At 48.9% G+C, this 26,711-nt stretch overlaps 1 protein-coding gene across 1 annotated transcript in view; it reads left to right on the plus strand.

Moving 5' to 3' along the window:
- The window catches only part of uacab (uveal autoantigen with coiled-coil domains and ankyrin repeats b), a 36,767-nt gene extending 10,531 nt beyond the window's left edge, over positions 1–26,236 (plus strand). The window contains exons 2-19 of the mRNA XM_076995890.1: positions 10,016–10,146; positions 13,474–13,562; positions 14,018–14,082; positions 15,629–15,686; positions 16,057–16,127; positions 16,397–16,503; positions 16,618–16,799; positions 18,164–18,201; positions 18,983–19,036; positions 19,194–19,301; positions 19,471–19,503; positions 19,613–19,705; positions 19,825–19,855; positions 19,984–20,033; positions 20,643–23,339; positions 23,642–23,794; positions 24,504–24,569; positions 24,683–26,236. Coding sequence (XP_076852005.1) covers positions 10,016–10,146; positions 13,474–13,562; positions 14,018–14,082; positions 15,629–15,686; positions 16,057–16,127; positions 16,397–16,503; positions 16,618–16,799; positions 18,164–18,201; positions 18,983–19,036; positions 19,194–19,301; positions 19,471–19,503; positions 19,613–19,705; positions 19,825–19,855; positions 19,984–20,033; positions 20,643–23,339; positions 23,642–23,794; positions 24,504–24,569; positions 24,683–24,754 — 4,098 coding nt within the window. The 3' untranslated portion in view covers positions 24,755–26,236. The remainder of the gene's footprint in view (positions 1–10,015; positions 10,147–13,473; positions 13,563–14,017; positions 14,083–15,628; positions 15,687–16,056; positions 16,128–16,396; positions 16,504–16,617; positions 16,800–18,163; positions 18,202–18,982; positions 19,037–19,193; positions 19,302–19,470; positions 19,504–19,612; positions 19,706–19,824; positions 19,856–19,983; positions 20,034–20,642; positions 23,340–23,641; positions 23,795–24,503; positions 24,570–24,682) is intronic.
- Positions 26,237–26,711: the final 475 nt, after the last annotated feature.

Genomic DNA, 26,711 nt, shown 5'->3' on the forward strand with positions numbered 1-26,711 from the left:
GGTGTCAGTTTGAAAAAATGTCATATTTTTCCGAGCAGATGCCGAATTCAGGCGATAAGCTCTTAAACTCTTAGATTTATTAATTATTAGGGCCTTCTTTGTTGGCACTAATCTCAGCCAAACGCTGTCTGTCTGAGCACAGCAGGTCTGATGGATTTTGGCCCTTTCCTTTGTAGAAAACTGCTTCAAGGTGCGTTTATATGGTGGGGTGTGGGATCTGATAACAGTGCATTTCGGCAGGACTGGCACCAGTGCTCTGGCCAAACACTCCAGGGATCAGACTCTTTTGTTGGTGTACACCAGTGTTCACATCACGGATCACTTGACGCATTGTGCGATCACTTTCAAACTCAACTGTAGAATTTCCTGGAACAGCGTAAAGTTCATTGGTTCTTGATCTGTTTGGTGTTTGAGGATTGGTGTTTCCATGTCTCCAATTATGCATATGTGCTGATTTCGAGTCTTACCTGTCCACAGAGTTTTGGTTTAGGTAGACAATAACGTGCCATTGTCTCTTCGTTGTGTTTTTTGTGTGGCAGACACATGAACACAGAGGCTGGTGTACCAAACACCTCCAGATGCTCAGCTAGTCACCTAAGGCTTCTCTGTGGTTTGCGTGAGGGTTCTGTGGTGGTCCATTACCCTCCTCCCTCCCCAGGAGAACCACGGTGGTGCTGGCCTCCTTCCGTTGCTAATCTGCCTGACCCTGGTCCCATGGAAGCCCAGAGATTCCTCAAATCAAATCAAATTGTAGCATTAAGAGATTTGATCACATTTTCCCCTCTTCCCATTGAAATGTGTTTTATTGTAGTATATTTTTATGTATTTAATGGCATGGCTGGACAAACATCTACTGTTACACTTCGAGTTTGTTTTCACTGGAGGTTTACCAATAAGCCATTTATTCAGTAAATCTGTCACTGAGAAATGTGTGCACCATTTGTTAAATGTAAATGGTATTTATTATGACTTGCACAATGGATCTAAGCACATTTTGGCACTTAATCATGGACCAGCAAGTGAAAAGTTTCCCTTACCACCATATATTAAACTGTAACATGACACTTCTGTGTAACATGAAACTTCTGTGTAACATGACACTTCACTCAAGAATGGATCTGCCCCCTTTGCTGCCCCCTTTACCGGTAAATTGACCAAACAAAGCTGGTGTGTGTGGTGGTTTTAGCTTAAGCCATTGTCTGTCAGAGAAGCGGATTACTGCAGGGGTGTGATTGTGTAAGGATGCATGGGGGTTGGGTTTGTGCAATTTGGTTGTATGACTGAAATTACATAGAAGCTGAATTGTGAGTGTACGGGGGGGGGGGGGGGGGGGCTGCAGCTTATGTCTGTTCAAATCTCACGCTGCTGACCTAAGCACATGCTCGCATATATACACACACGCACTGACACACACAGAATGCCCAACCACAGCAACAGTGGTGGCATTCAGGTGATGGTATTGCTGATAAAAGAACAACCAAAAACTGTAGGAAGCAAGTAGATTTTAAGAACAGCTAACAGAATCTGAATCATTCCATTTTGCTAATTTATTTTACCTCTACTGTTAGTAGCTCTACTGTTTGACATAAAAATGTGGACCATTTGGTGAAATCAAGTTAGGTGTCCTGATGCCAGGTACTGAAATCAGAATTTTCTTTATCTTTTCAAATATCAACACTAAATTTATAGATTGAGGCATCTTAATCTTATCTTAATCAAACGTGACATCAGTTGTGGAATGCCATTTTGTAAAGTGATGAAGGTGCGTTTTGGGCATAATGCCGCCCTCTAGAGGTGAGGCAAGGTAAAACTCTGGTCCTAAACTCAGCAGTATCCCCTCACACCAAGCAATGGTTTTACCAACAGAAACCATTATGGGACAATACATAATCCAACAATTTTCCCAACTAAGTAGAGAGAAAAACTAAAGTTCATGGGATTATTCAGGTTGCAAAGGGAGGAGAGATGCAACATTTTCATGCAAAAATCTGCTGTGCACTTTTCTTTACAAGCAAAACTTTTCTCTGTTGGTTTGCAGCACCATCCACTGTACTGTACACACACTTTCAGTTTAGTCCGTTGTGCTTTGGATCAGATTTCGTATTTAGATTCAGCTGTTTATGATGATTTCTGCCTTCAGGGCAGTGTCGGATGTCGTGTGTGTGTGTGTGTGTGTGTGGTCACATTGCTTCCTCTCAGCCACTTTCTTATGGGGCTTCATTAAAATCACTTTTTGATTAAAGGATTATTTTATTGTTGATTAGCTTTAATGGTTCTTTCTGTACACTCGTACACCTTTGGGCTGTGCTCTGTGAGTTTGCTCTCTCTCAGCAAGCTGTTTGCCTGTCTCTCTCTCTCTCTCTCTCTCTCTCTCTCTCTCTCTCTCTCTCTCTCTCTCTCTCTGTCTATCTGTGTGTCCGTGTCTCATCTATGATTTATAAACGAGCAGTCCTGTGTCCTCGTCCTGTAGGCAAACCCCTCCCTTCTTGTCCATTACTGTTCCCCGTCTCACTCAGCAATGTGCAAGGTCACTGCACCCAAATCTCAGGAATCCGAGGAATTCTTCATCACGGCTAATTCAAAATATCTGACTTCCTGTTCTTGCTACTATGCTAAGCTCTCCATCCCGCCCCTTTGTGACAGAACCAATGAGGGCTGTGACTGTACACTTCGACCATGGTCAGATGGTGAACCATCAGATCTCTTTAAAGGAAGCCCCTAGCCTCCTCTTCCTCACCTGGCCTTTGCCCTTTCCTGCTGCGACTACTCTTGGTGTTCACCTTGGTGTTCACTGTACTGGCCTCTCCATGGGTTCATGGTCAGGATCTGGTGTGGTCTTTGCCCTGTGTTCTGCAGTAGGAGGGGTGCACGGTAGTACTGAAATCAGACTAGCACCATCTGCAGCTCCTAGCTTGTGATTCTGAGACACCCCCTATGAAGTGTGATGTACTGCCATACATGATGAACTTCATACCGCAGTCTTTCTTTTTTTTATCCCATATTCACAGCTAAAAACTATGCAGGTTTTACCTTTTAAAAACACTGAACTTTTAAAAACTTTTTCTTTCTCAATTTTGTGTTAATTCACTCTTTTTATTCAGGCTTTTACATTTACATTTAGGGCATTTAGCAGACGCTCTTATCTAGAGCAACTTACAAAATGCTTTGCCTCTGTTCACAGAATGCATCCTAGACAGTAGCACAGATCGGTCAGAATTCAAGATACTCTTGAGCCAGACTGCTTTTAAATGTCAGCTTCTGGATTTTATGTCTGCTTTCCACCTTGAAGTCACTCTCCCTGGCTAGCCACATGCACCACACTACTGCTGTATGTTTGGAGTGTAGAGTTAAGCACACTGTACAAGGTGTTCTTTCACATCCATGGCATCCTTTGATCCAACCCTGGGCACCGGCCGTCAGGGCTGAGCAAATCTTGTCTAGATCGGATCCACCAATTCATGAATCCAATCATTCTTGTCCGCTTGAGACGATGCGTCTTCTCACACATTGTGTGTGTGTGTGTGTGTGTGTGTGTGTGTGTGTGTGTGTGTGTGGTTCCATATCTTGGTGAATAACCACTGTTTTCCTTATCTTCCTTTGCTGGCTTTGTCATCTATCTACACTTCTCTGGAGTACTGACTTTCTGAACATAGCAACACATTCAAAGACACTTAGAATAATAAACCAAGTAGCTAGTACATTGTGCTCTTTATCTTTTAAAGCAAAGTGCTGACATGTTTACCTCCAGAATTTAGATGCTCCTCTCTGCTTTCTTCAGCCCTGCAACTGAAGCTCAGGAACCCAGTTCTGCAGAGTGGAGATTGATGGACCTTCTGCTGAAGAACATTTCTGATGAGGATGTCCTCATCCGTTCTGAATATATCCGGTAGCCTGGGTGTAGCCAGTACTGGCACAGTGGGCTGAGTCTGTATGGGTTACTGTGAAAGGGGACCTTCCTTTTTATGACTTCAGGAAATCGGAGGGAAAATGGCAGGGAAATAGACCGAACTTCACCTCAGAGGTCATATTCGGCCGCTGTGATTTAACTGGTCTCTAGACTTTGGAAAGCACTGCATATTTGTGGGTGTGTACGTGCGCTCCACAAAATAGATGACCAGGCAACTTGTGTGTGTGTGTGTGTGTGTGTGTGTGTCTCTGTGTCTCTCTCTCTGTGTGTGTGTGTGTGTGTGTGTGTGTGTGTGTGTGTGTGCACACCAATAGGCCAACCATGGGCAGTTGGAGATCACTGCACTAATGGATATTTGACTCTGACGTTTATTGAAGCAGACAGGAGCTGTCTCGGGAGTGTCCATCTGGGCATTTCTTAACCCGGTTCCATACAGTCACGGATGAGTCCACCCTAACCCTAACCTCAGTTCCTTTCCCAGCTACATGCTAATGTTAAGGATTCAGAGCACTAATGGAGCCAGGGGGAACTTGTGTTGCATATATTGGATAAATACAATATAAAACCACAGGATAATTGCAAAACAACATGGGTGCATCCATCCTGTGCTTGGCAATTCAGTGGCATTGTTGCCATGGCAGCACGTGTCAACAAATGGGCTGGCTCATTTATCCTATCAGTCAGGTTGTTAGCAGAGATATCGCTGACTGAAGACGGTGTGTAGCCTACAGCAACCTTTCTTTAGCTAGTTTACATACCAACACGGACTTCCCATAGTTCCTCACAGGCTTTCTTTAGCATTCCAGCACACAGGCGTCTGGGTTGGCACACTTGACGAGGACCGTCAGCAGATACCCCCTCTTGGGTCCGCGGGGGAGGACATGGCTAATTAAAGCGTCCATTTAGCCTGCTGCATAACAACAGGGCCGTAGTCCCAGTGTAGCAGTGACCCTGTAAATAGCCTTCAATTACAGGAGTACAGTCGCTAATCACAGGTTAGCCCCTCAGCCCTGCCATGTAATTGAGCGTGGCACATTAATGGCTAGCATCAATAACTAAGCCACAGCCACGGCTGCTGACGCTAGCAGGGTTATCAGTGGCTGTTGTCTAGCCTGGAGAGCCAGCATGGTACTGGACTAGAGAAATGTTATAATGTAGGCTAATTCATAATGTGTGTAATCTGTAATTGCCACTGAATGCACGTGTAGAACATTTGGCCTGCAGGAGAAACATTATTGATTATCTACCTTTTGAATATAAACATGGTGCTGTTAAACTGTGTCTGAATAAACAGGTCACTTAGCCAGTGTCTGTAGTTCGTCTAAGATCTTGGAGTCTTAAAGGCCATGAGTCAGCATTTCCTTCTTATTCAGTGCTTTTAATCCCTTTTGTGCTTTTCAGCGTCAGTAATTAATGGTTTGCTCTAGAGATGATCTATCATCATCTATCAGATGACGTTCTTCCTTCATCTAACGTTTCCTAATTTGTGTGGTGTGCAGTCTCACTCACTCACTGTTTTTGCACCATGAGTATCTCATGCTCTTTCGTCACTAGAGGATGTGATGTGTTCTTCCAGAACTTGGGCTGTGAGTGTCTCTCCACCCCGGGGCTTTTGCGGGTGTTACATCCCCGTCCCTGTGTGTGATTTGGGGGGTGTTTCTAGTTCTACTGCTTGGTGTGACTTATTTGGAGGAACGAAAGCGGAAAGATAATTAGCCTCCTGTTAAGACCTGTTTTATGACAGCAGGTTGTGTGTGCATTGTGGGATTGAATGTGGGATTGAATCTGAGACACCTGTTGAGTGAAGCTTAACGGGGAGATGATCTCAGATCATATCATCTGCTTTCTGTGTCGTGTGTAAGTCATGGTTGTCACCATGAATATCCTTAAGGCACATGTTGGCTAACAGAATGAAACACGCGCGGTTAGGCACGACTCTCTCTTGCATGTAAAGTCTCTTTCTTTCAACCACATGTGTACCATAATATGATATTCTGCATAGATTGGTTTTAGGTATCTGCACTAGTCTCAAGTTTGTAAGGCTATATAGGTTGTTCAGTTGCCGAGGGAGGGTGTGTGTGTGTGTGTGTGTGTGTGTGTGTGTGTGTGTGTGTGTGTGTGTGTGTGTGTGTGTGTGTTGATGACTGATTGCAGTTATTGGTTCTGAAGATGTTGAACTGATCTCCTGCATGCTGGTTGACCCAGACTGCCAGGCAGCCAAGAACACACAGTTAGCAACTAGAGACAGAAACAGTCACATGGGCCCCAACTGAACACACATGTTCACCATAAACGACACTACAGTCAGCACTTACTGAACAATATTCATTCATCTTACGACACTGTACTGAATGTCTGAGCCTTCACTTGTAATCACTTTGGTCCAATTATTAGCATCTTAGTTAATGATGGGACGTGTTTGCACAAATACACAGCTGCATGTCTTACAGGTGATTCACTTCTACCGTCAACACTAAGGGCTCTAAATGAAAACGGATTGCCTTTGAAAGCTGATCAATTGTTTAATTCCTTTAAGTGTGAACACACACACACACACACACACACACACACACACACACACAAGAGCAATGAAAACAGAAGAAAATTCACATACTCAAGGACATCCTCTATTTTATGCTAACTGATATTGACATCTCGTTATCAGAAAGAATGTAAACTTGGTCTCGGTTAGGCCAGCAGAGATTCATGTGCCATTAGTCATGAGACGGTTCCTAACCCCCCGCCCCACAGACACTCCTGGGCCCAGGCCCTGTCTTGCACACCTGACTTCAGCCCAACCCATGAACATCAGCGTGCCTCCTTCCCCGGGGCTTGTCTGTACCTGCCACACACTCTTGAACACGTCTGCCCTGCCATCGCTCAGTAGCCCGTGTCCTGTGCCATGAGACCTGGACAACCTGTGGACAAAAAAAAAAGCTTTAAAAAGCTTCTAGAAAAGGGGGTGGAAAGGTTGCTGCTTGGCTTCTCATCGCTTTGAATGACCGGGTTTGTGGTTCAGTGCAAACTTCATGTGTGGAGGTGTACGTAAAACCTGTTTTGTTGTGGCTCAGCAACAGCTTGTCAACAGCTGACATTCCTCTTTCAGCCATTTCTCTTTCTTCACGTCAAGCGGCTCTTGTGCTCCAGGGGAATCATGGGATAGCGCGGTGTAACTGTAATCGCATACTTCCAACTCTATACCAGTCACGAATGTCATTTTTGAATTTTGAATGTACTGTGTGCTGAATGCTGTGTTTTTCGAACCGTGACATGCTGCTTTTGTGTTCTGTGTAGTTCTGGAGTAGCCTGGCATTTTGGATGCAGCCTTTGTGCAGCTTTTAAGCAGCCAGACAAGCTGTGATCTCACCCAGACACCTGTGGTGCTTTTAGACAGAAGGCATAACTGCTGTCTGCAGGTCATCACTCAGGACGTTTCAGTGCCTTTATGACTTATGTGGGAAATTGTGCTTTTAAACTTCCAGAATTCTTTTTAATAACAAGGTTTTACCCTCAGGTGGAGCACATTGGTGGTTTAGTTTTATTGGTAATGGGGGGGAGGGTAACCCTTCATATAAGAAATGAGACTGACCGATAGATATTGCTGGTAGGTGAATTATTTATAAATGTTCCTGTTGCTGAAAGAGAAATTGAAGAGAATTTGACATGTATCATCCATTTTATGAGGAACAAGTTACATTATGAATAGTTTATTTGATGTGTTTTTGAGCCTGAATATGGGGTGGGTATTTCAATAGTGTACGCAAAACAATTGACACATGATTCATACACGCTACTGATAGCTTTCTGAGTAACATTGGCTATCTACAAAGGGTGAGAGATTTAAAGTGACTTTGAGTGGATCGGCTATAAACACCTCTCGGCCATCACTCTCTGTCCTCGGAGGAAGACAAAACAAAAATACACATACACTCGCACACGCTCGTATATTTTATATATTTTAGTGCACACATACATGCATGTGTCCATTTCTGAACCTTTGTCTCCATGTTGCAGAGCAGACAGGAGAGTAACCCCCCCCCCCCTAAATCCCTCGTGCCCATCAGATGGTCCATTCTGTATGTCTGAAGAGATTCTCTCATGTGTGCTGTATATTGCTGTCACATGGGGAGGTCCACTCAGAACTTCGAGGAGGGGTGTAACCAGACACTCCCCACCTCACCTCAATGATGCAGTCTGTGTAAATTAAACATGTCTTCCCCCCTACCGCTTCCCCTCCCTCTTATTTTTCACCTCCCAAATCGAAAGCTGACGTCTCCCTCGCAGAAATAGATCTTACGTGTGCTGTTTGCCACGAAGGTGCAGAACGGGAGAGGGGAGAGACGATGACGATGGTGGTGAGGGGCTCAGACTGCCGCTCCCAGACAGCTGATTGTAATGCAGACATCTAATCCAGCTACTGTGCGCTTGGCTCGTTGCCCTGCTATCTCCCAGCTCCGGGGTGGGGGGGTCGGAGCTAGTGTGGCTCGACACCTCTCCGAGGGCCACCAGCCAAAAGCCTGCTTTAGGGTCAACCCTTTAATCCCCCCCAGGTTAATATTTCTGTTTGTGTGTGTGTGTGGGCACATTGGTGTGAAGTACATCCCGCTTGGCTAGCCTTGTTTCTCTCTGCCACCGTAACAGTTAGTCATGGGCCGGGCATGCTGGGATAGGTTATTCTTAGCACCCCCCACCGGCCCACCTCCACCCACACTGCCCCCCTGCTCTCCACCCACCTCCCTACTCCCCGGTCAGTCATTGGAGAAAGGTTGGAGGGTCAAAAAATAAAGAGGTAAGCAGTGGCAGGGCTGCATGTAAGCTGTTTACTGGGATATTTTAGACCCTGAAGAGAACACATATTTACCACCAGGGGCTGGACGTCCTCCCCATTTGGCACAAAGAGGAAAGGAGGAAGCAGAGGCGGACCAGCGCCAACGAGAGGGAGATACAGACAGAAAGAGGGAAAGAACGAGGGAGAGAGAGAGAGAGAGAGAGAGAGAGAGAGTGGGGGGCCAACGTAGCAGAGGAGAGGCAAAAGCCCTGGAGCCTGCGGGAGGAGTGGAGCGACTGTACTTCTGGCCGAGACGCTGCTGAGAAACGGGACCCCAGCGGGACCTGGCCCTGGAGAAGGAGCTCCGTCGCACCTGAGAGTGAAGATGTGCACGCACGTGTGTGTGTGAGAAGGGCGTGAGACGTGATGAGCGCACGGGGAGCGGCTGCAGGCCCCGGAGGAGCGTGCACACGTCTCCCGCTGCTCCGTGAGACACAGGCAGCTCACCCGGGCATGGGACTCTGCTGACGAGAACGCACGCGCTCACACACGTACACACACTCGCTGGAAGAGTGGAAGAGTGGGCTTCCCCTTTGACAGGGACTTTTTTTTTTTTTTTTTCCTTCTGTGCGTCTTCTCCAGTGCCACTGCAGACAGCCCGTCAACAGCACCATGAGCCGATGGCTGAAATGCACCTCCATGTACTTCGTAGGTATTCCAGCGCGTGTGTGATGGGCAAGATTTGTAGTAGCTAGTACTGTCACAATGTGTGGTGCAGCGGACAGAAAGACAAGACAGTCGGTCTTCAGGGAGCAGGCTAGCTCTTTACATGCTAGGTTTTAGCAGCTTATTGGAAAGTTTGTGTGTGTGTGTGTGTGTGTGTGTGTGCGAGAGTGCATGTTGGAATGTGTGTGTGTTGGATGGACTGACCCACTAGGGGAGAGTGACTTACGGCTTTCTTCATAGCTACTAGGAATCCTGGAATGCACCACAGTGCTGGGGAGGAATGCAGGCCCGATTTGAGGCGATATTTTGAGCCTCAGGGATTTAACAGCTTGTTTTAACTTGCTGTCAGGTCAGAGTGTTTCCACACGCTCTAACTTTGCAATTGTTTTAAAATTTGAATATTGATGCTTTGGAAAGACTTCTGGTATTTTCTGCTGCGAGCTTCATGCCCGACCAGGGCTCTTTTCTGACTGTTTCTCACAAAGCAAATCAGTCAGCCTCACACAGCCTTTAAAATGCACACTTCTTTGCTCCGTATTGTCAGCAGAGCACATTGTTGATGTCTGTCCTTTGATTGTGTAGTGACCTTTTTGCCCCCCCCACCTCTGTTTCAGAACACAGACTGGAATAAGTATGATGACCGGCTGATGAAGGCCGTGGAAAGGGGAGAGGTGGACAAGGTAGCGGCAGTACTCGGCAAGAAGGGCATCATTCCCACCAAGCTAGATGTAGAGGGTCGCTCAGCGTAAGTACACACACACACACACACACACACATACACACACACCATGTGCTGCGGTGCTCCTGATTCTGGGCCTTATCTAGAATGTCCTGAGTGAAGTGTGCTCATGTGAGAGAGCTCGGACGGCCCTTTCCTGATGCTCCCCTGCCAAACACAATAAACAGTCCTAAAAACGTTCTCCTAAAAACCACAAGTGAAAAGAGGAGGGCAAAGGATGGGATTGGAAAAACAGCCCACTCTCCTAAAAGGGAAGTTCAGAATAGCATTAATAGTGGGTTAAATATGATATGATATGATATTAAGTTATGCTTTTGCCTCCTTAAATAATGACTGTGAAAGCTTAGTTCATAGCTGAATTCAAACTGAGTACTGCGTGTTTTGTCTGGTGCCATGTGGAAGTGATTATAGTCAGCTGTTTGAAGTGTGTGTGTGTGTGTGTGTGTGTGTGTGTGTGTGTGTGTGTGTGTGTGTGTGTGTGTGTGTGTGTGTGTGTGTGTGTGTGTGTGTGTGTGTGTGTGTGTGTGAGAGAGAGAGAAATCTGGGCATCTTGAGGATGACCCAAGGCATGTATACCAAGAGTGGTTCAAGTGTTGGTCTGTAAATGAGTATGGAACAACCTGTAATGAACCTTTTGTAGTAAATCTAGGAAGTCAGGAAATTAATCTGCCCCTGAATGCGTTGAGAATAATGTGTGGGAGTGGATTTGGTGCTCTTCTGTCCTGGAGCCTCGGGGGCGGGGCTCTTTACCTGACCAGGTGTGCCCAGCTGTGTCCGAGGAGCACCTGTTGCTTCAAACCCGCAGTGAGTCCCCAAGAGACCGAGAGCCGGGCGGACTCCCCCGCCAATCGGGTGGTTTCATTTTCACTCCACTTTTCTACTCACCACCTAGAAGTGAGAGATCTGAGCACGGGGGTGGGGCATTCCTCCACCTGCTCTCCCACGCAGCCGGGGCGGAGAAGGGGCCCGCGGTGGGCGCCGGCCCCCGGAATTTCTCAGACCTAAATCAAGTGCATTCGCCAGCTTGCTAGTCGCCACGGCGGCGAGGCAGAGTAACGGAGCTTCGGGTCATAAACGGCACGCTGATATATGAAGCCCGTCTGTCAGCAGCAGGGCCCGGCCTGGTGTGCGCTCGTAGCCGCTGGACACGCGCGCACACACCCACACAGACACACGGAGCCCCTGGGTGAAAGGTCAGATGGGAGTGTGCACGCAGGGTTCCATCCTGGTCCGTGGGTGTGGAGCAGATCTCTGCCTGCAAAGATGGAGCCCAGCCCAGCCAATAATTTGACGTTTGTTTTTTCAGCTTTGCATGAATGAGACAGACCCCACCTAGATACAGAGATGAGCGTCAGCAGTGTCCATTTAACAGAAAAAAGGTTTATCTGGGCAGACTGCTGAACCACACCCTCAGCACTGTGTGTGTGTATGTTGTATAAGGTACATCTGTGTAAAAATGATAATCATTGCTAATCAAGGATTAACCAGCAGGAAAGTTGGCCTTTCCTAACATGTGCGCATACACAAGCACAGAATGGGTATGTACACTGTTCGCATACAGTGTTATTCTTTCTGCACCAGATTCACAAGCACCATAGGTCAGAAGGTGCAGTTCAACACTGTGAACATTGCTTAATATTCTTTGGAAGTGACTTTACCTTTAGCCCCTCTTCCAATCTGAATTCACAACTCGACTTGTCGACATGTTCCTCACTCTGGGTCAGCGTTATAAATTTATAGAATTTTCTAAAATCATGCACCCCACAACCACCCCACCCCCCCAGCACGCACATCACTTCAGTGCCTCTAAAAATACAGCACATATCCAGAGTCACGCAAGGAGCTGGAGCCGAGCTAGAATGACACGTCTGGGTGCTGACCAGCATCCGACCGTCTGTCTCCGTGCCTGTCAACGACGTGGCCACTCTGACCCGTGAATCAGCCAGAGACGTATCTAAGCAGCAGGTCCATCCGTGTGTCCACCCAGTTTATGGGCTTAGCCACACCTTTTTAGAGGGGGTTGTTTTGTTTTTTTTTCACATACTTACTGGGCAGTACTGGAGGAATCTGTTATGTACAGTGATTTATTTTGGATTATGTTCAGTTATAAGTTGCTGGTGTGGTCTGCCCGAGTGCACACGCAGCCTGACAGAGGACGTGTGCTTTGTTTTAACGTCTGGATGCACGGTGAAAGAGATCTCTTTTCTTATTTGCACCAAAGTGCTTTTAATCTTCATTTCCCGAGGGTAATTTTCTCAGTTTTTCACTAGTGCAGTAGAATATCCAAAGCCATATAGCTAATATTAATAATGAATCATTTGTCCTGTGTGCCATGAGCTTTGTGTGTCATGATAAATGACATCATGTTGTCTGTCAGGAGAATGTCTGTCCTCTCGCTCTGTCACGTTACCGGTCCTGACGGTCACACGCAGTACACAACGGCCACAAAAATACCTCTCACGTCCGAGACATGACAACAGCAGTGGATAAAGAGCATGAGTTAGCCACGTGCTAGTGAGCGGCTAGCGTGTCCTTCAGGCTGTGCTGGAATGTATCTCCGGCTTTTGTTGACGGAGCCGTGGGTCAAGGCCACACGGTCGTAGGGTGCTCCGGCTCGCCACAGCTTTTAATGACGGACCCCTAAAAGAGGCGGCTGTCCGCGTGTCTCTGTGCACATTCCCTACAGCACGGGAACCTGGGTCATGTTCAGCTGCCAAGCCTTTAGCATTTAACTACCGTTTCAGCATCAATACATCGGGAGCTCTGAGATTAGCTGCAGCTGAGACCGTCTAGCAGTCTTGGCTGTTGTGAGGTGTCAAAACACCATCCCGTGGAAATTTGCTGTTGTGTGTATAAATGGGATACTGTAACAGGTTCTGTTGCACTCTTGAGATTCTGATTGGTTTATAACCTTTCTCATTGTAGGGATGAGGCAACCTGAATCCAGACCAAGTCTAAATCTGGGTTATGGCTAAGCCTCTGTGAATTTAATACATGGCCATTAACTTGTCATAATAACTACCATGTCCAGGGTCATTTATTTCCCTCTTTGAAGAACAAATCTGAAGCCCATGTTTGTGCCCTGCGGAGTGGAGGTGTGAGTGGTGTGGAGCCGGCCCTGCTTGAGGAGCGGTGTTGAGTTTCTCCTCTGTTCCTCCTGCATGCTGAGTTAGCTGTTTGCAGCCGGCATCAGTTTCCAGTACCCTGGTACCTGATGTATCTCGCTGCCTCGGTCTCTCACCGCTCCTCCAGATGCTGTTGTTGTTTTCGTGAGACCTAAATGAGACCATTAGCATGAAGTAATCCTTCTCTGTTTTGCCCCCCCCACCCCAGTTTCCATCTTGCTGCCACCAGAGGCCATCTGGACTGCCTTAACCTCATGCTTGTCCATGGGGTAGATATCACAGCTGCTGATGCCACAGGTAGCAAAGCCACTTTTCACCACGGAGTTATTAATGTGCATTAAAGTATGTAACCAGGAGGCAAATTAATCATTTATACGGCTTTTAAAAAATTAAAGAGGGCGGTCTGCAGTTGTATTTAGGTTAATGTGATGTGTTGTGTTTTGAGAGAATAAATATATTATAAACTAACAAACTTTCTCTCAAAAATGCTTTCACCAGGGCCTCCCTGTGGGCAATAGCTCACTGCCTTTCAGTTCAACAAATGACATGTCCTCACATCGACAGTTTTGGGTTATTGGAATTGCATGTCTAAATCATTTAACATGCTTCAGTAGCATTAATTAAGCAACAGCCTTTTAAGACTGAATACACAATTGAGCTATTACGGCTAAATGTGTGCTTTTGCTTTTCAAGCTCCCTGAATGCTGTTATTGAATTTGTTGTAATTGATTTCATTACTTAAATCTTCTCAGGGAAGAATGCCTTGCACCTGGCGTCCAGGAATGGCCAGTCACTCTGCGTGCAGAAGCTCCTGCAGGTATGCTCTCCACACATGTGGGCTTCCGCCTCTCCTCCGCCGTGTCTATGGTGGCCTTTGAGTAAACCAGAAACTCCAGAAATTCTGCAACCTGTTGTTATTTCTTAGAAGCTATTCTGAGAAACTGAACAGGAAATAGGTTGGCGAATTTGGGCCGATGTGTGTGAACTCTGCACATGACAGGACTCATGGGTACTGTACCACCCCAACAACTGACTGGCACTGTACCACCCCAACAACTGACTGGCACTGTACCACCCCAACAACTGACTGGCACTGCAAGGCCCCCAACAACACGCGGGCACTGCAAGGCCCCCAACAACACGCGGGCACTGCAAGGCCCCCAACAACACGCGGGCACTGCAAGGCCCCCAACAACACGCGGGCACTGCAAGGCCCCCAACAACACGCGGGCTCTGCAACACCCGTTTCAGTTGCGTTTCAGTGCAGCAAGTTGACATCTGCTAATTGCAATGGTCGCACTGTGCCGCTCTGATAGATCTGCTGTCTTCCTTCATTAAATACACATGTGCTGTGGCGGGGTTGATTGTGTAAAAAAAAAAAAAACAGGTTGTGTTTGGGTGAAAAGCAAATCTCTCAAAAATAAATTGTCTTGGTTTTGATCCATTCCAACACTGAATCAAAATCTATAAAGTTTAGAACAAGGCTCTTTAGGAATATGTTTGTCAAATATGCTTACTGTAATTTTTGAGAGACATTTAATCTTGCATCACTTTCATGTTAGGGTCCGCACAACCCTAATTCCTGCCCGCTGAGGGCTAGCTCTGAGCAGACCCCCTCCTCCCCCTCGCACGGCCTTTCCAGTGCCCACTGCTTATGAAAACAGCTTTCAGGAGATCTAGCTGAGTGTTGGGAGTGTTGACAGCACAGCCCCGCTCTGGTACCTCCTGTCTGAATGTGTGTACCGTCATCACAGGGACCGGGGCAATCTGAACTCACCATCCCCCTCACAACAGATAAAGTTACTTGGAACACAGTTATATGCCCCGATCATGTGACCTTGTCACCCTTTTGGGAGACTGTTGCTAGAGAGAGAAGAGGGTCTAGGGTTTTTTTTAGGGGGGGGGGGTGTATTTATTTGTGTGTTTGAGTGTGAGAGGGGGTGAGGAAAAATGGGGCCAGAGAGAGAGAAAATGAGATGACCAGAAGTGGAGGGAAAGAGAACCATGGAATTGATGATCAAGCGAGGAATAGATTGCGAGGGAGCATTCGGGGGCGGGGTCTTGGGGGTGGGGCCTCAGGGGCGTGGCCTAAGGGACAGAGCTCTGGACTCGGCAAGACTCTCGTCCCCCAGGCCAATTGGCCCGTATCATAGCAACAGATTCCCTCCCCTTGACCTGCTTTCACTTCCCCTCAAACACTGGAGCTTCAGACAAGCAAACCAACATTCAGTGGTCCACAGCACAGAGTGATGTCTCACAATATATACACTAGGTGTGTATTGCAAAGAGAATGTTTTCAACTTTTGTGTGTGTGTGTGTGTGTGTGTGTGCGTGTGTGTGTTGGGTCTGGGTGTGTGTTACAGCACAGCTGCCCTGTTGGAAACGTGGACCTGCAGGGGCGAACAGCACTGCATGATGCTGGTGAGGGAGAATTTCCACCAATTTGTTGTTCCAGTCCAGTTTTTCCACACTTACCTGTTAGCCTGCTGATTTCTCTCTCTCTCTCTCTCACACACACACACAATCACCCATACACACACACACTGTTGACACAAACACACTGAGTTTCAGTATTGCCAAAGCAATAAAAAAATAATCAGTTACAAAGGTTCCAACCTCCTCTCTTCCCACCTAGAGGTACAATTTCAGATCATTCAGGTTGATGTCAGGATGTTGTCTCTGTAGTTAATTTGTGATTCAACCCCCCCCCCCCCTCTCTCTCTCTCTCTCTCTCTCTCTCTCTCTCTCTCTCTCTCTCTCTCTCTCTCTCCCCCCCCCCCCCCCCCCCCAGTCATGGCTGGCTGCTCCTCTAGTGTGAAGCTCCTGTGTGATAGTGGAGCCTCGGTCAACGCCATGGACTTTGTGAGTAATTTCTTTGTAGCTGAGCAGAAACCTGAGGCCCCACCCAGGGCTCATGTTTGTGGCAGGGGGCGTGGTATGGGCCTGGCCAGCATGGCGGGCGTGGCTCTGGGCTCTGCTCTGCCACTCGCAGGATCATCGGGTGGCATTCAGTGGGATGGTTATGGTTTTACTTTTTGTTTTAAGGTCTATGAAGAGTAAAGGAACTGTGAAGCATTTTTCTGATTTGATTGAACTGTTTCGTGTGTGTGTGTGTGTGTGTGTGTGCGTAGGATGGCCGAACTCCCCTGGTTCTAGCAACCCAGATGTGTCACCCCCGCATCTGTCAGCTCCTGCTGGAGCGCGGTGCTGACATCAGATTGCAAGACAAGCAGCACAAGTAAAGATTCACTCCACCCCCCATACACACACACACACACACACACACACACAGACACACACACACACACACACTCACGGGGCCTCTGCGTCTTTGCCTCCCCCCCCCCCCCAGGACCGCGCTAATCCTGGGCTGCGAGTACGCGTGTAAGGATGCGGTGGAGGTTCTGCTGAGGAACGGTGCAGACGTCACCGCCGTGGACTGCTTCGGCCATGACAGCTACCACTACACTCGGTTCACCAAAAACCAGGACCTCGTCAACCTGGTCAAGGGCTACCTGGACAGTGCCCTGAAAGGTTCGACATGGCGAGCGCTTTCAGACGGGAGTCCGGAGAGTGCTTGAAGAGAAGCAGCCTGTGTTGTGAGCTAGTGGTGGTGTTGGACGGAACCGGCACATTATCAGCTGTTCAGCTGTCCGTGTGGTAATGGAGTGAAGGTGGACATGGGGGGGTGTTGTCCTGAAGGACATATACGTCCCCTGCCTCTCCCTGTGTCTACCCCATCTCCTCCAGTACATGTCCACATGTCCCCTGTGCCTCCTCCTGCATCCTCCATTTCTCCCCTGCCTCTCCCTGTGTCTCCTCTACACGTCTCCCCTGGCTCCTCCATTTCTCCCCTGCCTCTCCCTGTGTCTCCTCTACACGTCTCCCCTGGCTCCTCCATTTCTCCCCTGCCTCTCCCTGTGTCTCCTCTACATGTCTCCTCTACATGTCTCCCCTGGCTCCTCCATTTCTCCCCTGCCTCTCCCTGTGTCTCCTCTACACGTCTCCCCTGGCTCCTCCATTTCTCCCCTGCCTCTCCCTGTGTCTCCTCTACATGTCTCCTCTACATGTCTCCCCTGGCTCCTCCATTTCTCCCCTGCATCTCCCCTGCGTCTCTCCAGTTTCCCTCCTTGTCCTTCACACATCTCCCCCTGCACCACGCTGCGACTCCTCCACCCCGTTTTCCACGTCTCCCTCTGCGTCTCCCCTGCCGCCCTCAGCACCCCCAAGCACCCCCCCCCCCCCACCTCGTCTCTCCCGCCTCTCCGTCTCCACGGCCGCACCTGTCCAGGTGGTCCAGGCGTAGGAGAGAAGTGAGTGTGCAGGGAGATGGAGCTTGGCCAGCAGACGTGATCTTAGCTGTGTTTGCTGAAGCGCCCTCGCCATCTTTTCTGCCCCCCCCCCTCCTCCCCCCGGTTCAGTGCAGGCATGTATGCTTGCCGGTCCCAAGTGCGCTCGAGAACCCAGACTGATATTAACTGCCCTCTTCACTGAGGTCCCTCATGGCTTCGCCTCACACTGATTGGACGGAGGCCCCGCTGCTAAAACAGCCTGGCTTTCACCAAGTGAGATCAGCAAAGATGGAGTTGCCTGATGTGTCTTCCTAATGAACATTTCCAGCACCTCTCTGTTTATTGTTCTGATATACACATCTGTGAGAGAGAGAGAGAGAGAGAGAGAGAGAGAGAGAGAGAGAGAGAGTGAGCAACTTTAATGGCGTATTAGAAGAAAGGCTGTTGCTATGGTTGCATGCCCTGCCTGTGCGGTAGTGTACTGGCCGCTCTTGCGGTCCCTTTCCGGGGCGTGCCACCCTCGGCCCTCGAACAGCCCGCCTCGTGTCTGCCGTTCGTGAAGGCTACGCCGTGATGTCTAATGTCACATCTCCTCTGCGTTCACAGTGAAAGAAGCTGCCAGGATGGATCAGAAGAAGAGACAGGTAGCAGCACCCAGCGGCCTTCCCCACGAAAACACGCACGCTCCCACCACCATCCTGATCAAGACCCAATTCAGGATGCTTTGAAATGCTTTGCGCTGAAGCTCTCTGGTTTTATTTACCGTTGCCTTTTGGAGGAAGCCAGAGTCTATCCAGCAATTGTTGCATTAGCCGCTAAGCCCAGGCCAGCAGAGGGGCAGTTAGCTCCAGGGTCTGGGGAGGGCTTTACCCGGCTTATGCCCTCTCCTGATGTTTTAATGAGAGGCTTGTGATGCTGCGAGCCAGCCTAATTACTGCACTCGCGTGTCTCATTTAAGCAGCTGTGTAAACTCACAGGCTTGGGGAACTGCTCCCAGCACCCTCGCTCCTGGTCGGTAAACCGCCCCTCAGAGACTAGATTTCGCCCGCACGTTGCGGTACGCTGATGGCCTGAGCCACTCTGCTGTTGTCACTTGTTGATTATAACAATTGGCTCTGGATTTAATGTCATGTTAGTGTGGCGGCAGCAAGCGATAAACAACAACAAGCGCTCCACTGGTGACTCGCCACTGCCGTTTTTCAGCTCAACACCACTGCCATCTAGTGGCAATGTACAAAATGGCAGCACAATGCCCCTTTTGGGACATTTAGAAGGGAAGAATATTATCGCAGCAGTTAACGCCCCGCAGTCCTTATTTGTTAGACGCAAAGTGCATTTGTTGCCTTTGAGTCTCATTTAAAGTTTTGTGTTCTAGTCTCTTCACCCAGCTGAGCTAAGGCTGTATTTTCTTCTCCGTCTCTGCAGCTGTCTGTGGACTCCTCCTCTGAGACCTCATTCAATAGGGATCACGTCATTCAGGTACGTGGAATTGTTTTCAGATTTCCCTTGATCTTAGTTTACAGAGGCCAAATTCTGGGTTTGCAATATAAGTCTACTACTGTATCGTTTGATGATTGTGTCATTAATGAGAGACCTAACAGCCACATTTCTGCATGTTTGTGATTTTTTATTCCAGGATCTGGAGAAACAGAACGAGAGCCAACAGGTGACTTTACGCAAGTATCATCAGGAACAAAGGGCTCTGCTGGACAAAGTCAGCATGTTGCAGAAACAACTCAGTCAGGTACACACACACACACACACACACACACACACACACACACAAATCTATGGAAACACATTATGGTCAGTGTCTTCTGATGCTGTCTTTGGGGTGGCACAGTACTGTTTTCTGAACATTATTCACCACATGCTGATGAACATACGATGGTACTGTTTTGTCCCTATTGCAGGAGAAGTCCACGGTGGAAGACATTCACAAAGAGGTGCGTTCACACGCATGCCGGACCTCCGCCGGGTCTCATGACTAAAGCCCACATGGCAAGATGTGCACGGGGTTACCTGCCCCATCTCACACGTCTCTGTCAATTCCAGAGGGAACAACTGAAACGGCTGCTGTCTGCCAGAGACAAGGAGGAAGGAACCAGGCCCTCGGACACAGTCAAGGTCCAGCTCCAGAGCTGTCTGGTGAGTGACCCGCCGGGCAGGGAGGAGTCCACAGACCCCCCACGGGCCCACACCAGAACCACGCCCTACCGCTAGACGTGATCATTCAGATTAATACGCCTGCATGTGTCTTTTTGCAGGGAGATTACTCAGGCCAATCTGTAATTAAAGGTGAGTTTTTATTCTGTGCATTTTAGCAATGACATGAGCCATACAGACTTAACAATACCAGCAATCGATATCAGACGAACTAATGAAGATTAAAGGTTATTAATAGTTTTGTTCACTTGTTTATGTAGGGAGAGAAAATGTCCTTGTCAGACAATCTCATAGCCTGGATTCATCTCAGGTAATCCCCTGAAATATTTTCTTCTTGCTGTGATGATAATAGTGGTTTTGTTTAACTATCTTTTTAAATATAAGCTGGATTTTTATCCTATTACCAAAGCACTGTGGCTTTGTTTCTTACAATGAGATAAAAACACTATAATCTATGTTCCACTGAAAAATACTGATTTAATGTCAATCTTGAGAGTTGGGTGATCTGGGTGAGGGAGACCAAGATTGCTTCTACATACAACCCTGTGCTGTGGTATTCAGCATGGAGGAGCCTTGTGTTATTTTTATGTCCGTTGCCTGTAGTGAACGAGATGACTTTGGTTTGTTTGTTTGTTTTCATGGAGAGCGTTCTCAGTTTGGGCCCAGATTTTTCGAACTGCAGTGGACACAGTTTTGCAGGACATGATGACATTGATGTATATGTTTTTCTTTCAGCTACTACACTATCATACTGTATACTGTATCACTTTTTGAGCTTTGTTGTATAATTTGAGAATTTGTCAAAATGGTAAAAGTTGGTATGTGCGTTTTCACTTTAAGGCTTTGCTGCTCACGGTGTTAGCAGTGAGCTACCCAGAACCACACGCATACATTTGTAACGATCCCTCTCTGACTGCAGGTTTTGCAGCCGACCGTTCCCTCTCGTTCCCTGTCCCGTCCCCTGGAGCTCTCTCAACCAGCGTCGGGGGCTCATGGCGAGATGGAAGCCCTCCGTCAGGAGCTGAGCTCCAACCGTAAACAGCAGGAGGCTGCCCAGGATGAGCTGGTGCACCTCCAGGCGATGCTGGTTCGGAAGACCCAGGAGTGCGAGGAGCTGGCCCAGAGCCGAGAGTCGGCCAAGCGTGAAGCCGACAGGCAGATTCAGGAGCTGGAAGGAGCACTGGGGGATGTGCAGAAGAGAATGCTGGATTCTGAGGCCAAAGTCAAGCAACTGCAGGCCCACGTGGTGGCCGTGAAGGAGCACCTCGGGAGCCAGATGTTGGATGATCTAAAAGCCCAGCTCAGCGAGGTCAAAGCCAAGTATGAAGGTGCTTCGGCAGAGGTGGGCCGCGTCAGGAACCACCTGAAGCAAAGCGAGAAGGCTCTGGAGGAGTACAAGAAGAGCGAGAAGGTCCTGGTGGAAGACGCCGATAAGCTGACGGCGGAGCTGAACGTGGTGAGGGAAGAGCGGGACGAGATGGCCAAGTCACTCCTGGAAACGGAGGCCCGAGTGAAGGAAGCGGAGCTCCGCCTGTCGACCACAGTCCCTGGGGAGAAGTTTGACAATATGAAGAACCTTCTGACCAACGCGGTGGACGAGAAGGAGAGGCAGCTGGCGGAGCTGCGGGAGGACTATGACCGCGTGCTGGAGGAGGTGGCCGAGCTCCATCGGGAGACGGACGCCCGGGACGTGATCCCCCTGCTGGAGCACGAGAGACTGAGGGCCGCTCTGGAGGAGCAGAGCAGCACGCTGAGGGTGAAGTTGGCGGAGGTGACGTCCAAGTGCCAGTCACTGATCCGTGAGGTGGAGGAGGGTGAGGACGAACGGGAGCTGCTCCGCGAAGACCTGCAGGAGCTCACCGAGAACCTCCAGACTCAGTTCGTCCCCATCGACGTTCACGAGGAGTTGAGGAGGTCTCTGGAGCTTGCCGGCGAGGAGCTGAGGGAGCAGCTTGAGGAGGTGACGCAGAGGAAAGTTTGGGTGGAGGAGCAGATGAAGAAGCTCCAGGAGGAGAAGGCCTCCCTTTCGGAGAGCGTGAGCAAGCTGAAGAGCTCCTGGGTGCCGAGCGAGAAGTTCGAGAGCGAGGTGGCGGCCCGGTCCGCTCGAGCTGCTGGGCTGGAGAAGGACCTGGAGAGCCTCCAGCGTAAGTACCAGGAGAAGGTGAGGGAGCTCGAACTCGTGGTGGCTGAGAAGGCGTCGCTGAGGGAGAACTTAGAATGTGAGATGGTTACCAAGGAAGAGCATGAGCAAGTGCAGGCGGTATTGGGCGAGGCCTTGGAGAAAGCCCAGGCCGAAGTTGCCAAGTTGGAAGAAGATGGAAGAATCCGGGAGGAGGAGCTAAAGAAGGTGAAAGAGGGAAATGTGATGTTGAAGGAGGAGATTGAGAAGGTGCAAGCGAAATTACTGAAGGACTACATTAGCCTCGTGGAGCACGAGGAAGTGAAGGGCAAGCTGAACAGGGCCTTGGCGGAGGTGGAAGCGAGAGCCGAGGACGCCTTGTCCAAATATCAGGCCGGTCTTGAAAGTTCCACAAAACTTCACGCAGAAGTCGAAGCCCAGAAGAGAGAGCTGGACACCATTCACGAAGCCATTCATTCCAAGTTTGTTCCCTTGACTACCGTGGAGGAGAAAGACCAGAGTTTCAGCTCCACCTTGAAGGACCTGACGGAGAAACTGGCGGAAGCGCGGGAGAAGCACGCGGGTGCGATGGCCGACGGGGAACGAGAGCGACAGGAGAAGGAAGCCGTGAAGTCGAAGCTCGCGTTTATGCAGCGGGACCTGGAGGCAAACTTTGTGTGTAGGGAGAAACACGGGGAGATGGAGGAGGGCTACAAGGGCCAGGTGGAGGCTCTGAGCCTGAAGCTGGTGGAGCTGGAGCAGCAGTACATGGAGGTGACGGTGCGGCGAGCCGAGTTGGAGGAGCAGAACGCCTTGTGCGCCTCCGAGATCGACGAGCTCCAGCGGCGTCTCGAGAGCGAGCTCGTTAAGCAGAGGCAATTCAAGGACGCTGAGCGCTCGCTCCTCTCCCAGCTGGAGGAGGCGCGGGCCGAGTGCGAGCAGCTCCGGGCCACCCGGGACGTGGAGTCACGACGCGTTCTCGCCCTGCAGGCGGAACTGCAGACCCACAGCGGCCACGCCGAGCTCCTGGCCCACCGCGACCAGGCTCGGGACGCTCTGGAAAAGGAGGTGGCCGAGTTGCGCCGGGCCCTGAAGGAGGAGGAGGAGACCGGCGCCCAGCGGGCGGAGGACGTGGCCACCCTCCAGGGCGAGCTGCTCAGAGCCACGCACGCCCTGGACGAGCTGCGTGCCCACGAGGGCCAGGTGGCCGAGCTTCGTGCCGAGAAGCAGAGGCTGGAGGAGGAGGTCGATGAGCTCGGCGATCGACTCTCGGGCCTGGAGGATCAGTGCGACGACCTCTACAGGGAGGCGGCGCAGGCCAGAGAGAGCGAGTGCAGTGCACGGGCAGAGACGGAGACCCTGCTGAACAAGAGCGCCTCCATCGAGAAGGAGATCCGTGAGCTGAAGGAGAGGTACGACGACTCACTCGCCACCATAGGAGACTTGCAGAAGAGGATCCAGACGTCCTCGGAGCAGACCGAGGCGAAAGACAAAAGGGTGGGGAACATTTTTATTTTCACTACTGCACCCGAGCTGGTTTTATCTATAGAATATATCCATCAGATTTGCTGATAGGCTGTATAAAGCACATTTACACTTGAAGTTTATTGTCTCAAGTCAAGTAACGTTTTTTAAATAATAAATCAGTCCCCTGATCATTTTCAGACCACCATGGCCTGGTATATGTAACCGGAGGGCTTTTGACATTAATGTACTCATGGAGGCCCTCTCCCGGTCCCACCGCAAATGCTTCTTTAATACACACTCGTTTATATAAACATGTGTGTGTGTTTGTGCAGATCACGGAGCTGCTGGCTGACGTGGAGAAGCTGAAGCAGGCCCTGAATGGCCTGTCCCAGCTGGCCTACACGGGCACTGCGCCCAACAAGAGACACGTCCAGCACATCGACACCCTCCAGGCACAGGTCAAGAGTCTACAGCAGCAGCTGGCTGTGAGTCCTGTCGCCCCGCGAAACTCCCGTGCGCCCGCCAGTGTCCTGTCCCAGTGTAGCCTAACCCACCCACCACGTGGGTGGAACATGGCATGAGGTGTTGAGTTAGGCTAAAAGCTATTACAATTTACACCACAATAGAACGAGGAAATGAAACCAAAGGTAGATACCAGGTGGACTTTGGTCTGGGCCATCTGAAACGCTGAGGCTGAGGAAGTAAACTTCGTTAAAATGTTAGTGAAAATGCTTGATAATCTTGCCGCTGAAACCCTTCAGGCGTCAAAGTCGTGTATTAAGCCTCGTATTGTGTGACTGAAGCTGATTGGCTGCTGTGAAACGAGGGCAGAGAGGAACCAGAGGCACTGCCTCCACGGCAGACATCGGATTAGATGGAAAAGCGAACATCCGACTTTTCCCCACACACTGAATCTGGATTTTGTTTGTTGAGCCTGAGCTGTTTTAAGCAAAACCCTTTTTTTTAATGGGAAGCGCTGACGTGTGGATGGATGTTAGAAGTCGTTTGATCTGCTGTTATTGCTGAGAGCCAGACCCATGGCTGGAAAAAAATCTGTTTAGTTGTTTATCAGTCAAATGTAACATGCCCCTCCCCCTTTCTATTACAAATGAGATGCAGGAGACAGTTGATTGTTCATCACCATGGAGATAATTAGCAACTCTGGTTGACTAGATTTCCCCCCCACTGTTACAGGATGCTGAGAGGCAACACAGAGAGGTGGTTTCAATTTATCGAACTCACCTTCTAAGTGCTGCACAGGTACGTGTGTGTGTGTGTGTGTGTGTGTGTGTGTCAGTCACCTCCACACCACTTTAAAATCTGCTTCTGTTCCATTCACCCGTGCTGACTGTGAACCTTCTTGCGTTGTCCAGGGTCACATGGATGAAGACGTCCAAGCAGCCCTGTTGCAGATCATCCGAATGAGGCAGCAGTTTGTGTGTTAAACCCCAGCGTGTGAATCGCCCACTGACTCAATCCAGCATCCCCTCTGTAGCCACACCAAGTCGCACAGCGGTCCAGCTCTAAAGCGTGCAAGACACCACGATCCTCCCCTAGCAGGGTGCTGTGTGCTTTAAGAACATCCACGCCTTGCAGTGGTTTAACTACTTGGGTGTTTTGCAGTTAAAGAGCTGTTACTAAGAAGTGCAATAATTACGCCCACTTTAATCCCAGCAATGATGAACCAGGGCTCATTTATATTTCCCAGTGTCCACAGATTTGTAGTGTGTTTGCTTGAGCAGGTGTAATTCAGAGTGCCGTATGATTTGGACGGGTTCAGGCAGGCTCTCCTGAGCACTGACCTCAGCTGTCGTTCGTGTGTTTGTATGTTTATGTTGCAGAAAAGAAAACTGCTTATTTTCCGTAGTCCTTAACGTTGTACTCTATATAGCTACTTATTCCATTGACTTGGTCTTCTCTGCGTAATCTCGGCTGCAGTCAGGGAGCAGGTCTCCTACCACTCTTAAAGGGGTAAAGGGCACAAAGAAATATTACCCCAGTCAGTATCAGTCCGTGCACCATGTCCATTCATGTCACGTTGTGGATGTGTTGAACTGGATTTGGCTGCTTTAATCTCAGTAGGGAGCCCCGTTTGTTAGCCTCGCGTAGGGTATCGGAGGAGTGAACACTGGATTGGAGTCAGTGAGTGTAAACGGCGCTGGGTGAAAAGGAACACGGCCCTTTTCTTCCTCAGAGAATTTGGAGACTCCCCTTCCTTGGCTCTGAGCCCCCTGTTTGCCTGGACTATACTGCCCTCTTGTGGTGTGACTTGGCAGGCCAAGTTTGGGTTTTTGATGACGACGATGGAATTTAGCTTTTGGTGGTTCATTTGGCTGTGTAGATGATGTGATGTTTTGGTGTTTTTTTTCTCTCTCTCTGTGGTGCTTCCCAAATCTGATATATATTTTTATCATGGCTTTGTACTACTATTGATTAATGGTCACCATGTTTATAATACTATTCAGCAGGACTGGACTAGAATGGCACAATACCTGTTCAAGGTACTGAACATTTAGATTTTCATACTTTTCATTTGATTAATATTTCGTTTTTTTGCATTTAAAAACAACTTGGTTAGCTGTTAGCTGTTTAAGCCTGATCACTGCAATGAACAAAACATGGCACATAATTAACACATTCATTAAACTCCTACCCTGATTTGCCATGTCAGTAATAATTTGGTGCAAAAAGGGCTCCTGATTACTATTAACTTGTATGAGCTGAGTTTTGTGTCAGTTCTGTATTGGCGCTGCAAATGTCCATAGCATCATCATTATACATCGTTTATTTCTACATTCTTTATCTTCAGGTAGGTTGTTATTTCTCATGCGGTGAAGAACCTCCTCTCTTTTTTGTCATTTTATTTTTCGTTTGTTTTGTTTTACAAAAATAGTCTAACTCGCATCAATAAAAGTGCCTACTATAGACTAAGGATGTATCTGGCTCTTATTCTGGGTGTGTGTGTATGTGTTTGGGGGGGGGGGGGTGCTTCTCATATAAACAGATTCCTGGGTGTAGAAGCCGAGGTATAACTCAGGGGTTCATAAACAACTTAACACCAAGGACACCTTAATTCTGGAGGTCCTGCCATAGGGCACTCAATCAAACTGCTTTTACTTTGTAGGTACAGTATACATCACTGATCACCTCTTACTGACCCATAACCTCACCCTGCATTTTGAAAACCACTAGTCAAATCTTGTGTGTGTGTGTGTGTGTGTGTGTGTGTGTGTGTGTGTGTGTGTGTGTGCGCGAATGCGTTCCCCTCCCCCCCTCTTCTCTCTCTCTCTCTCCTGTCCATGTGTCTCTCACTTCACTTTATTTCACCTCAGTCTGCGCACATGTGCTTTTCTTTTAAACCCAATCATGGCAGGAATGATGGGGGTTTTGGAACACAGCCTC

Source organism: Brachyhypopomus gauderio, unplaced genomic scaffold (assembly GCF_052324685.1).
Source record: "Brachyhypopomus gauderio isolate BG-103 unplaced genomic scaffold, BGAUD_0.2 sc266, whole genome shotgun sequence".
Classification (NCBI taxonomy): domain Eukaryota; kingdom Metazoa; phylum Chordata; class Actinopteri; order Gymnotiformes; family Hypopomidae; genus Brachyhypopomus; species Brachyhypopomus gauderio.